The sequence below is a fragment of the Mytilus edulis genome, chromosome 14 (genome assembly GCF_963676685.1).
Source record: "Mytilus edulis chromosome 14, xbMytEdul2.2, whole genome shotgun sequence".
Lineage (NCBI taxonomy): Eukaryota > Metazoa > Mollusca > Bivalvia > Mytilida > Mytilidae > Mytilus > Mytilus edulis.
The window spans coordinates 69212459-69226103 of NC_092357.1; the positions used below are offsets into that span (position 1 = coordinate 69212459).

Here is a 13645-nt window from a genome sequence, read left to right on the forward strand (position 1 = left end):
TTGAACTGAAAAAATTATAAGACTTCTGATATTGAGCACTATCATTGCATGACTACTAGATGGTCAAATCATGTGGAGACCTACGATATAAATGAACGGCACTCGCTGCATGAGGCGAATATCGTTTGATAGCCTTACCTGTTATATGTGTTAGTTATTTACAATATAGATTAATAGATATATTTTGCATTATACTTAATCAGATATATAGCTTTATATGTCGTAAGTATCAATAATTCGAGAGAAAAAAGTTCGTTCATTATTTGTTTTAAATTTGAAACATCTTTTTGTTCTTAAATTAAAATATTGTATAGATTTGCTTTACACAACAACCACGACTTACACCCGTAAATGTTGTACGAGGATTTTCAAAGGCTTAATAGATCTATGGACTAGGTATAACATAACTTTTCATTTCGTTTATATCTGTCATTGTTTCTGCATCAAGAGCCCCCTTTTCAAGAATTTCAAATAAATCCTGCCCATAAAAATACTTAAATAGGAAAATATGATATGAACAAATAAACCAACGGTCCGGGATTTGAGAAATTCTTGAACACTTTACAAAATCTGCAGAAATAATACTTAATACTGAAGAAGGAACATCATTCAGGTACAGGGTACCTATAAAGTACTTGAAAGTGTTATTGCATTATTAGAATTTTGTCAGTTGTACAATCGGACGTATTTACATGTAATAAGACGTACATTTGTATTTACATGTAATAAGTAGATTTTTCAAATGTTCTGTAACATATTTGTGAATAATTAATATAATTATTAACTTTATTTGTCTGCAAAATTTTGTTGAGAAAGTACAATGTCCCATGTTTATATGAAATATGGATATGCTATAGTATACACATGAACATTAACTTTGATGAATTTTTGGTATTTGAATGGTTTTCTATGCATGTACATTTACCAGTCAGGGGCGTTACTTAAACAAGTTATTTTTTTTAATTACTTATATAAGTAATTTTTTATTTTAAAAATAATAAAATTACTTAATAGAGTTATTTTAATTTTCAATAGAAACATAGACTAAATGTAGTTTTCATGATTTTGAATAACATTTTATTTCATAAAATAAAGAATTTATCAGATTTAAAAGGAGTATAGAGATAAAGGGTTACTTTGAAAATAATGGCAAAAATATTACTTGAATAAGTTATTTTAAACATTTTTGTGAAAAATAGCAATTACACTTATCTAAGGCACATATGTAATTGATTAAGGTTACAAATTATAAATAACTTCAGGTCTTAATTAATTCACAAGTATCTATCTATTTATATCAGTCTACCTTCAAGATTTTAGAGGAAAATGATAATTTAATAGTCCCAAGAGACCAATCTTTGACCCAGAAGCGTCGGTATGAAAGATAAGTGCGTCGGAAAGTTAATTAGTGTTTCTGAAGAATTAGTTTTTATATATCAAGGGGAAAATAACCAGATAACTGTGAAAATTATGTAAAGCTAGTAAAATCTGTATTCTTGGACACCTATAAACATAATATTCAGAAAAATAACTTCTATAAGTTATATTTAAATTAGCCTCGTTTTCAACATTACTTGTATAGGTAATTTTAATTGTTACTTGTTTAAGTAATGCCCCTGACTGTTTACTCAAGATGTCGAATTAATAGCATTGTCAACATAATTGTGTGTGTTGACCTCACTTCATCTCTAAGATATCGTACACTGACTGGTTATCTTGTCGACGTCGTTTATTTCCTTACACGCAAAGATCAAATTCTACACTTCAAAATGCAAACAATACATGTTAATAGCAGATCAATGTTATTTAAACATTTTGATTCTTTAAAAGTAGGTAGAAAATAAAACTCATATGAACTGAAAAAATGATAAGACTTCTGATATTGAGCACTATCATTGAACGACTACTAGATGGTCAAATCACGTGGAGACCTACAAATTGAATATAAATTAGCAGCACTCGCTGAGGTGAATATCGTGTGATAGCCTTATCTGGTTCATTTGTCGGTTATTTAAAATATAGATTAAAAGATACATTTTGCATTATACTTAATTAGTTTTATACATTTATATGTCGTAATCATCAATGATTTGAGAGACAAAAAGTTCGATCATTATTTGTTTTGAATTTGAAACATCTTTTTGTTCTTAAATTAAAATCTTGTATAGATCTGCTTTACACCACAACCACGACTTACACCCGTAAGTTTTGTACACTGATTTTCAAAGGTTTAAAAGATCTATGGACTAGGTATAACATAACTTTTCATTTCATTTCGTTTATATTTGTCATTGTTTTTTGCCCAAAGATATTCCTTTTAAAGAATTTCAAATAAAACCTGCCAAAAACAATACTTAAAAAAGTAGGAATATATATAATCAAATAAACCCACGGTCCGGGATTTAAATAACTCTTGCACACTTTACAAAATCTGCAGAAATAAAACTTAATTGTAAAGGAGGAACATCATTCAAGTACACGGTACCTATAAAGTACTTTAAAATGTCATTGCATTATTTGAATTTTGTCACGTTGTCCAACTGGAAATATAAAACATGTAATTAGTAGATTTTTCAAATGTTCTGTAAGATATTTGTGAATAATTATGATAATAATTAACTTTATTTGTCTGCAAAATTTGTTGAGAAAGTACAATGTCTGCTGTTTATATGCAACATGAATATTCTATAGTTTACAACTGAACATTTAACTTTGATGAATTTTGGTATTTAAATGGTTTTCTATGCATGCACCCAAGATGTCGACTTAATAATATCGTTTGATAGCCTTACCTGTTATATGTGTTAGTTATTTACAATATAGATTAATAGATATATTTTGCATTATACTTAATCAGATATATAGCTTTATATGTCGTAATCATCAATAATTCGAGAGAAAAAAGTTCGTTCATTATTTGTTTTAAATTTGAAACATCTTTTTGTTCTTAAATTAAAATCTTGTATAGATTTGCTTTACACCACAACCACGACTTACACCCGTAAGTTTTGTACAATGATTTTCAAAGGTTTAACAGATCTATGGACTAGGTTTTACATAACTTTTCATTACGTTTATATATGTCATTTGTTTTTTGCACAAAGAGAGTCCTTTACAAGAATTTCAAACAAAATGTGCCAAAAAAATACCTAAAAAATTAGGAATATATGACATGTATGATATGAACAAATAAGTCAATTGTTCGGGATTGGAATAATTCTTAAACAATTTAAAAATCTGCAGAAACAATACTTAATTGTGAAGGAGGAATATCATACACGTACAGGGTACATATAAAGTACTTTAAAATGTCATTGCATTATTGGAATTTTGTCAAGTTGTACAACCGGACGTATTTACATGTAATAAGTAGATTTTTCAAATGTTCTGTAACATATTTGTGAATAATTATGATAATTATTAACTTTATTTGTCTGCAAAATTTTTTGAGAAAGTTCAATGTCTCATGTTTATATGAAATATGAAAATGCTATAGTATACATATGAACATTTAACTTTTATAAATTTTGGTATTTGAATGGTTTTCTATGCATATACTTAAGACGACGATCATTACCTTTGTCAATATAATTTTAAGTGTTGACTTCACATATCTTTAAGATACTGTACACTCACTGGTAATCGTGTCGGTGTCGTTTATTTCCTTACACACAAAGAATAATATCTACACTTCCAAACTTACAAACAATACATGCATATAGCAGCTCAATGCTATTTTATGCATTTTGATTCTTTAAATATAGGTAGAAAATAAAAGTCATACGAACTAAAAAAAATATAGGACTTCTGATATTAGACACGATCATTGCATGAATACTAGATTGTCAAATCACGTGGATACATTGTACCTACGATATAAATAAACGGCACTCGGTGAGGCAAATGTTGTTTTATAGCAATACCTGTTATATGTGTCAGTTATTTACAATATAGATTAATAGATACATTTTGCATTATACTTAATCAGATATATACATTTATATGTCGTTATCATCAATAATTCGAGAGAAAAAAGTTCATTATTTGTTTTAAATTTGAAACATCTTTTTGTTCTTAAATTAAAATTTTGTATAAATTTGCTTTACACCACAACCACGATTTACACCCATAAGTGTTGTACAAGAATTTTCAAAGGTTTAAATGATATATGGACTAGGTATTAGAAAACTTTACAATTTAGTTATAGCTGGCAGTGTTTTGCATGAAAAGAGTCCCTTTTCAAAAATTGCAAATTAATCCTGCCAATAACAATACTAAAAATGAATAGGAATATATGTTATGATCGTATTAACCAACAGTCCGGGATTTGAATAATTCTTGAACAATTTAAAAAATCTGCAGAAACAATAAAGGACGCGGGAATTTCTCGCTACATTGAAGACCTATTTGTGAACTTCTGCTGTTGTCTGTTTTATGGTCGGTCGGGTTGTCTCTTCGACACATTCCCCATTTCCATTCTCAATTTTATTAATAGTAAGGGGGAACAACATACAAGTATAGGGTACATATATATAAAGTACTTTAAAATGTGATTGCATAATTGGAGTTTTGTATAACCGGAAATATTTACATGTAATAAGTAGATTTTTTAGATGTTCTGTAACATATATTTGTGAATAATTATTAATTATTTAGTACTTTATTTGTCTGAAAATTTGTTGAAAAAGTACAATTTTTCATGTTTATATAAATTATGGATATGCTGTAGTATAAAAATGAACATTTAACTTTTATAAATTTTGGTATTTGGACGGTATTCTAAGCGTGTACTTAAGATCACAATTTGTTAACCTTGTTAAGTATTATTGTGAGTGTTGATTTCACTTCACCTTTAAGATACCGTTCACTGACTGGTGATTGTGTCCGTGTTCTTTTGCACTTACACGTTAACATTAGTTGTTGTACATGCAAAACATAAATTTGTTTTAGCATACATACGTTAATTGTCATTATTAACAACCAGTATATCATCAAAATATCCAAAAGTATCATTAAATATTTGTAGCAAATGTTTTCGATGGGTCTTTGCTAATTTTAGTCATGAATTGAAACTCATAGCAATACAAAAACAAACAGGCCCGCATTAACTCGTACACAGTTAGACCCTTATTTGAATTCTGATAACTTGATGATATATGGAATCTCCGAAGCGAACACAAATGTTATCTAGTAAAAAATCAAGGGCAGTTATAGTATCAAAACCAATTGACAGAGTTCTTTGTTACTACTACTTAAAATGACATGAATATTTTAAACATATGTAATCACATTGTAGCTTTTTTTAATGCCCACTTAATTTAGGTGTGTGATTTTTGCTTAAAGAGAATATGAGGCAAAGTAGTATATGCAGTGTTTGACGCTCCCAAAGTAGTTAATTACAATACATTTACTTAATATACACGAATTTGAACAATTTATTATTTGGTAATTTTTATAAATTTCCTGTTACAAAACTTTGAATTTTTCGACAAACTAAAGATTTTCTTATCCCACATTTGTCCCAGGAATAGATTACCTTAGATTGTTTAAAACTTATAGTTTTATTGATTATTTGACCAATACAACAGTCCATTTATGAATTTTCCTTGTTGAACGAATCTAAGACGAACAGAATGATCAGATAATTAATTAATACATTATGTAATGCACTTACGTATAGCTGTAACAGAGGGACGCAAAAAATCAGAGGGACAGTCAAACTCATAAATCGAGAATAAACAGACAACGCCATGGCTAAAAATGAAAAGGACAAACAGACAAACAATAGTACACATGGCACAACATAGACAACTAAATAATAAATACCACGAACCCCACCAAAAACCAGGGGTGATCTCAGGTGCTCCGGAAGGGTATGCAGATCCTGCTCCACATGTGGCACCCGTCGTGTTGCTTATAAGATAACAAATCCGGTAAATAGTATAATTCGGTATGTCATATTTACGAAAGAGAAGGGGATTGCAGTTACGACGTAATGAACATATCCTGTAAGAGTGCACATCTAAGTGTCTTCCGGTGCATTGCAATTTTTATAGTTGATTAAACTTTATCATTAAATTGTTGCAATGAATTACATTGATTTCCCAGTAAAATGAAAACCGATAATTTCCCATTTGAAATAATCGTGGTTATTTCACTCTCTGACGTCATACAACAATAAGCGTTCTCAAGACGTCGATAACGGGTGATCAAAACAAATTACAAATGCGTCGAAAAAAAGATGTATTGCCTTACATGTTTAAAATTAATTTCTTAAAAAAATTCCTTTGGCCAATGTAATAAAGTGAATAACTAATTAAAGATTTCAAATATCGAAAAATATTCAACTCGTGACCGAACAACACTGATAATTAACTCATGCGCTACGCGCATTCGTTAATTAATGTGTTGTTCGGTCACTCGTTGAATATTTTTCTCTATTTGAATTCTTCGATTAGTAATTCTATAGCAATCTTTAAAAATGTCTGAATACAAATTTGTGGTTCCTTTTTCTCTACAGATGCAACATATTGAACTAATGTATCAAAATATAGCTTTCAACGTGAGGCTCCCCCAGGGTCAAAAACGACCTGCGACCTCTGGGCTTTTTAGAGGAGACTTCCGACCTGAGGGCCTTCTAAAAACGACCTGCAACCTGTAAAATTTGGAAAAAAAACGACCTCCGACCGACTTCCGTCCTCTGTGTTGAGAAAAACGACCTGCGACCTGTACATTTCCCTTAAAAACGACCTCTCGACGAATTTAAAAGCGACCTTGCGACCTGAGGGGGGTACCCGATGGGAGCCTCCAACGTGGTAAAACGTGTTCGTTTATAACAGGACAAATCCGCCCTCAATACTACATATACATATATATATATATATATATATATATACATTCATTAATACATAACTTACAATTTACATGTTCTGAGTCGAACATCAAGATGCAATTTGTATTTGTACTTGTCATTTTCATTGTTTGTGCTGCAGCAGTGACAATTCATTAAGTTAAAAGTAAGATTCTTTATCGTTATTTGAAAATATATTATTTTTTTGTAAACTAGGGACAAGAATTTTCTGTTGTCTTATTTTTTTTCAAATTTGTGATGTGGTTTTATACACTAATGCAGAATCAAAGTACAATCATGTACTATGTAAAATAAAGTTTAACTCTTTTTTAGTTTTCGTTTATTCGAGTTGATTACAGTCTGGTTTTGAATACAAATGACAGCATTTAGATACGTATTTTTCGATCTAATTTTATACGAATTTGTTTAGTTTGGTCTGTTATTTAACAACCTATGATAATAATTAGTCAGGCGTACTTGATTTTTTCAATTTTAAATAGTCAGTAAAAGAATATATTTTCTAATATATAGTTTTCGTTTTTCTAAAATCAATTAATTTCTGTTTGGTCTTATTGCGCATATCAAAAGCTATAAAACTGACCAATAAATAAACGATAAAAATTATAGATTGACAGGATCAAATTTTTGAAGAAAAGTCGTTCAGGAAATATTAAAAAGAAAACATCAAAAACATCAAACGAATGGATATCAACTGTCATATTCCTGATTTGAAACAGTAAAACATGATCGATTTAACTTGGATTTATTGCTTATTTAACCTTTTGCTTTCATAACAGTCACTCATAAATTCATTATATTGACCATTATTGGTGAACAAAACTAAAAGACATAATAAGTTAAAAGTCACATTGTGTTATAACTAACAGTTAACCAGCAGGAATGTAGACACAGTTTACAATTAAGAATAACACTGGTTTTCCTATATTTTCTAAGATTAAATCAGGGATTATAAAAAAATAGAAATAATATTTGTATCAATTGCATATCTAGATACACGTCAATGCAAAGCTGAAGGTGGAATATGTAAACAAACGTGTGCTGTAGATGAAGAAGACACAGGTCCATGTTGCCGCAATAGTAATAGATGTTGCCAGCCGCCTACATGTAATGGTATGTACAGATGTTACACAGATTTATGTTGCAATAGTGATATAAGTTTCTTGCCGCCTACATGTTATGGTATGAAAACCGCGTATACATATTACTGTTGATTGATTGTGATTTGTTGATTGAAACGAAAAACAGTTTTTGTAGACTAAGTGATACAGTGCGAAATGTCGAACGAATTACTCCTTTTCTATAAGTGGTATGCAGACTTTGGCAAAATCATAAAAAAACTTATTCAACAACACGTCAAATATAGAGATCAGATTAAGGCCAACGTATATTTACCTTCATTAATTAACATTGGTACCATCAGTAATGAAAAAATCCACTGTTCATAATATTTTTTGGTCGTACTTTATTGTTCAACAGAAACTAAGACTTTTTTATTTAGATTATTTGGTGTTTATTGACGACCTTTACATCGTTAATGGCTCTACCATTTCTTTGCAATTTCTAAAACTTCACAGATATCAACATTTTATTTATTTCATGAAAATCTGTCTTTTGTTATGGAATATTAGTTTTTTTTTATCATTTGGATGCATGCTTTGTAATATACGTCTGCCCAAAACATCGTTTAATTTATAAACATTTTATCTTGAAGTAACAATAATGGTCAGGAATTTGTACAATTGGTAATTTTCTAAAATAAATGAAAATAACTTAGATTTTTTACAAGAAAATAAAAGCAAACGCAGATGTGTTTTTAAGATTAAATTAGACTAACATTATTCTTAGGTTTAAATGTCAAAAAAAAAAGTTCATGAAGACTAAATGTTAGATATTTGTAATGATACTTTTCTTTGCGATAAATCCTAAAACAAGTGCAACTCATTTATATTATATTATAATCATTGTCTTGTCTTTCTCATCCATTCTAAGACACGCTTCAGTATGCTCAGTGTAAAGCTAAAAACGGAGATATTAAACCTGTGTGTGATGTTAATGAACAAGATACAGGCATAGGCCCTTTTTGCAATACAAACAGATGTTGTGAGCCGCCTGCATGCGTTGGTATGTAAAAAATATCTTACCTGTTGTATAGTATAGTAGATCGCTTTTACTTTTTTGAAACAAGCAATGTGCCAGTAAATGTAATTATCATGTCACTTCCATAGTATATACATTTAGGTAAGTAAAATGTGTGTCACAAATACTATTTGTGTTTGGACGATTTGTTTACCTTTTTTAATAAGAAATGATCAGAACATTTCAGGATTGTTACTGCTAAAAGATAGACGTAGGAAGATATGGTATGAGTGCCAATGAGACAACTCTACATCCAAGTAACAATTTATTAAAGAAAATCATTAAAGGTCAAGGTACGGCCTTTAACACAGAGCATATATGATTGCTATTTAAACCAAGCGGCAAGTTTGGCTAGCCGAAAACCAGGTTAAATATCCTGATCCCATTCAGGAAAATGTTTACTGTTATATCATAGTTCATTTTTGAGTGTGTTACATTTTAGTGTTGTGTTCCTGTTTTGTCGCAGTTATATCTGATGTGTTTCCCTTATTTTGACCTAGTAACCTGGATTTGATTTTTTTCTCAATCAATTGATGAATTTTGAATTCTGCTGTTGCCTTATAGTTAGTGAAAAGATAGACAAAAATAACAACACAGAGACACGTTAATTAAAAAAAATAAAAACACAGTTTATATTATTTACAGCTAAAGTAGATTGCAACTGTAAAAGTCCTGTTTTATCCTGTGAAAACTATAATGAGTATCAGGATAGCGCTGGAAATTGTTCCGGAAGTGATACTTGTTGTAAGCCCTGTTGTCGTAAGTTCTCGTATTAATAATAATCTAAAATACACTATACATTTGATCATCACTTAACATTTTGTATACATATAGAGTCTACCGTTGCATCGAATGTGGTAAGGTATGTATCTACTCAAGACAGATACAACTTTTGATTTAAAAGCGATTTTCGACGAGCGTTCTAAACAGTAAAATCTAACTGTCGTCAGTGGATACATATCGTATTGCACGAGGTTTGGTGGCGGAATCTGTTTCTCTAATGATTTGTAGACGGTATGAAAAAATCTTACTCCTTCTTTCGAACTTCATACAAAAAGATATGTTCTTACTATGTAACATCATCATGAATTGTTGTCCTTTTTTATGACGTCAAAATCAAAATTTCAAAATAGAGCAAGAACATTGGACGTCATAATCAAATTCTGACCAGTGTATAACTGATATTAAACGAACAAAATTTCGATTAAATAAAAAATATCAACAGATCAGGAAAAAATATAAATCGAGTAAGAATCAAACATATATTGTCTCTCATTTCTGAGGTCGTAATTTCAAACCCGCATGTGTTACGGTTGATGGGTTCTCTCTGTGCACTAGTGCTTCATTTATTAATAAAAACTTACCGTCTAGAAAAAAAGCCATTATCATTGTTAAATCTCTTCTCTGAAAATGATATAATTAAAATGCTTGACTTTTTGATCGACAATATATTTGTTGAGTTTGGAGGATTTATTTTTCAACAGGCAGTCGGTATTCCAATGGGTACTAAGTGTGCACCCCTTCTGGCCAAGTTGTTTTTGTACTCGCTCGTATAAAGCAGAATTTATTCAGAGCCTTCTAAAAGACAAAAAGAAAAAGCATCTTGTGAAATTCTTTAATTTTACTTTCCGATATATTGATGATGTTCTATCATTAAAGAACCCATATTTCAGCCAATACTTACATCCCATATATCCCAGTGAACTTGAAATTAAGGATACTACTGATACTAGAAGGACTGCTTCATACCTTGATCCTTTCCTCATTATTGACGCAGATGGACGACTTCACACGAAAATCTATGATAAACTTGACGATTTCGACTTCCCAATTATCAATTTTCCATTTCTCAGCATTAACATACCGTCTATTCCAAATTCATGTATTTAGTTTGATGTTATATTTGTAATTCTAATCGGATGTTGTCGAATGTCTTGACGTTTTTTCTGTTATATTCATGTGTTATCGTAAAGAAAATAAATCGCTGCCTTCATTTATTAGGTTTTGGTTTGGTTTAACGTAATGTATACGATGGATTTGGTTTGCAGTTTGATTCAGAATAAGCTCCGACATAGCTATATAATATAGTTAATTGTCTAATTGTTACCTCATTTTGATATAAATAAGTATTGCAATTTTAATTGTTATTAAATGTAATATTAGTATTACAAATATAATCATGAATCAATCCTAATGCTGTCTTATTTTTGAGAAATAGTGTTAGTCATTTAAATGTGTCGTCACTTGGTGTGCTGTTTATTGTTTCAAATGTGACGTCATTCTGTGTGCTTTTTTACCATTTCAAATGTGACGTCACTTTGTGCGTTGAGGCTTTGCCTAACTTGGGTGTGTTTTTTGTGCTGGATTATGTTGGTTTATGTATTGTATACGTTTTTATTCTCTAGATAGTTAATTTTACTGTTTGCAAAAGTATAAATTATACTATATAATAAGGATGTTCTAATCCCAAGAAGAAAACCCTAGTCGTAATGGGCCTCAGTGCTGTTCAACTTTGTACTTGTTTTGGCTTTCGAACTTTTTTCATCTGAGCGTCACTGGCATGCCACAAAACCAGGTTCAATCCACCATTTTTTTCTTTAAAGAATGTCCTGTACCAAGTCAGGAAAATGGCCATTGTTATATTATAGTTTGTTTCAATGTGTGTTACATTTTAATGATGTGTTTCTGTTGTGTCGTTTGTTTCCTCTTATCTTTGAATATGATTTCACGTTGCTATAAGACGTGCCACGGTACTTTTCTATCCCAAATTCATGTATTTAGTTTTAATGTTATATTCGGATATTGTCTAATGCTTAGTTGTTTTCTGTGTGCGTTACACTTGCATATTGTGTTTCTGTTGTTCTCCTCTTATATTTAATGTGTTTCCCTCAGTTTAAGTTTGTAACCCGGATTTGTTTTTTCTATCGATTTATGAGTTTTGAACAGCGGTATAATACTGTTGCCTTTGTTCGAAACAAGTTTGTATTACATTGTTTAAATTTATGTGAAACAATAACGAAGAGTTGAACAATATTTCTATAAAAAAAAAATTATTTCCTCATATCTCATTGCTTATTATGACTATTATAAATAGTGTATATGTTCCGGACCATATGAGTATTTGGACCATACGCGTATGGCCATGACCATATGCGTATACTCATATGGTCCGACCATACGCGTATGGTCGGACCATATGAGTATTATACTCGTTTGGTTATTAACGGGCCGGACCATATGAGTATTTGGACCATATAGGTATTTTTTTCAAAAATACAATAGAAATAGAGCAATAAACTTTATCTTAGAAACAAATGTGTTTACAAAAAAAAGTATTAGTTTTACATTTCAAAAGCTACATAAACATTAAATATTGATGCCACAGTCAGTTGATCTTAGTTTTCATCGCTAATTGTATTCGTGTATACTTTTGTATATTTCGAATGACCTTCACACGGTACCATACATGTAGCTTTTCTGCGATTGCTTGTTTTAGATCGAAAATGTCCAACTCTAGATCTCCAATATCGTAAAATGAATATTAAAGATCAAATCAAATAAAGGCAGTGGCTATTTCATATCTCTTAAATGCTATTTTACCGGTCTTATAATTAAGATTATAATAGAAGTATAGAAACAAAGAATAGAAAAAAATAAAGAAACATACACTTTTAATATTTTACTTATCAAAAATGTCTTAAAAAATATCATGATCTTTAAATAAATATCATGATCCTTGCCGGTGATGTAACCTACTTTAAACAATAATATTCCTTTAACAATATGTTCATTTGATTTTAACATCTTCTTATAATTGTACTTACAAATAGTAAGTATTATTAACTGTGTGAAACTGGGTTTTTTTTTAATAAGTTGTTTTAATATATAATAAAATTACATTTTAGTGACGTAACAACCAGAAGGGTCACACCAAATGAAGAGTTTAAAAGTATACGTGTTGATTACCCCGACCATACGCGTACGGTCCGACCATACGCGTATGGTCGGACCATATGAGTATATACCCATATGGTCATGACCATACGCGTATGGTCCAGATACTCATATGGTCCGGAACATATACACAAATATACTCGGCTCCAAGAAACGAGAACCATATGGACGCAATTGGTAAGTGCAACAAAAACACGTTCATCTGTTTTTAAATATTTTTTTTTTTAATAGGAAAAGGTATCAGCGTTGCACATTTAAAGTATAGTATTCAACTTTTAGATTTTCAACGTTTCGATTTTCATAAAAATGGAACGATTACCCAGGTGGTTCACAGGTTTTTAAATACGATAAACAGTAGTCCCTTATCTTTTAAAACATTCATCTATGTTGATACCAGACTTCTATTAATAAACATTTGATTTTTTCTACGACAGCTACATGTGACGGGATATTTAATGGACCGGAGGGAAGGTTTACCTCTCCGAATTATCCATCAGATTACTGCACTGATCAGCGTTGTTATTTTAACATAACAGTTGAGGCAGATTCAAAAATAATGCTGAACTTTACTTTCTTTCACGTCGAGACAGAATATGAATTTACCGGTGCGGTTGACTTCGTTAAGGTATATATATATATATAGATATATATTTAATTGATTTAAAATATAGTGCATGCTTTGTA

General features: G+C 30.4%; 2 protein-coding genes across 2 annotated transcripts in view; one reads left to right on the top strand and one right to left on the bottom strand.

Moving 5' to 3' along the window:
- Positions 1-13645, bottom strand: part of LOC139502861 (fibronectin type 3 and ankyrin repeat domains protein 1-like) — a 406467-nt gene that overhangs the window by 234945 nt on the left and 157877 nt on the right. The gene's annotated exons all lie outside the window — the stretch shown is intronic.
- Positions 1-13645, top strand: part of LOC139504429 (putative DMBT1-like protein) — a 66222-nt gene that overhangs the window by 49738 nt on the left and 2839 nt on the right. The window contains exons 2-5 of the mRNA XM_071294513.1: positions 7862-7981; positions 8861-8992; positions 9653-9766; positions 13396-13586. Coding sequence (XP_071150614.1) covers positions 7862-7981; positions 8861-8992; positions 9653-9766; positions 13396-13586 — 557 coding nt within the window. The remainder of the gene's footprint in view (positions 1-7861; positions 7982-8860; positions 8993-9652; positions 9767-13395; positions 13587-13645) is intronic.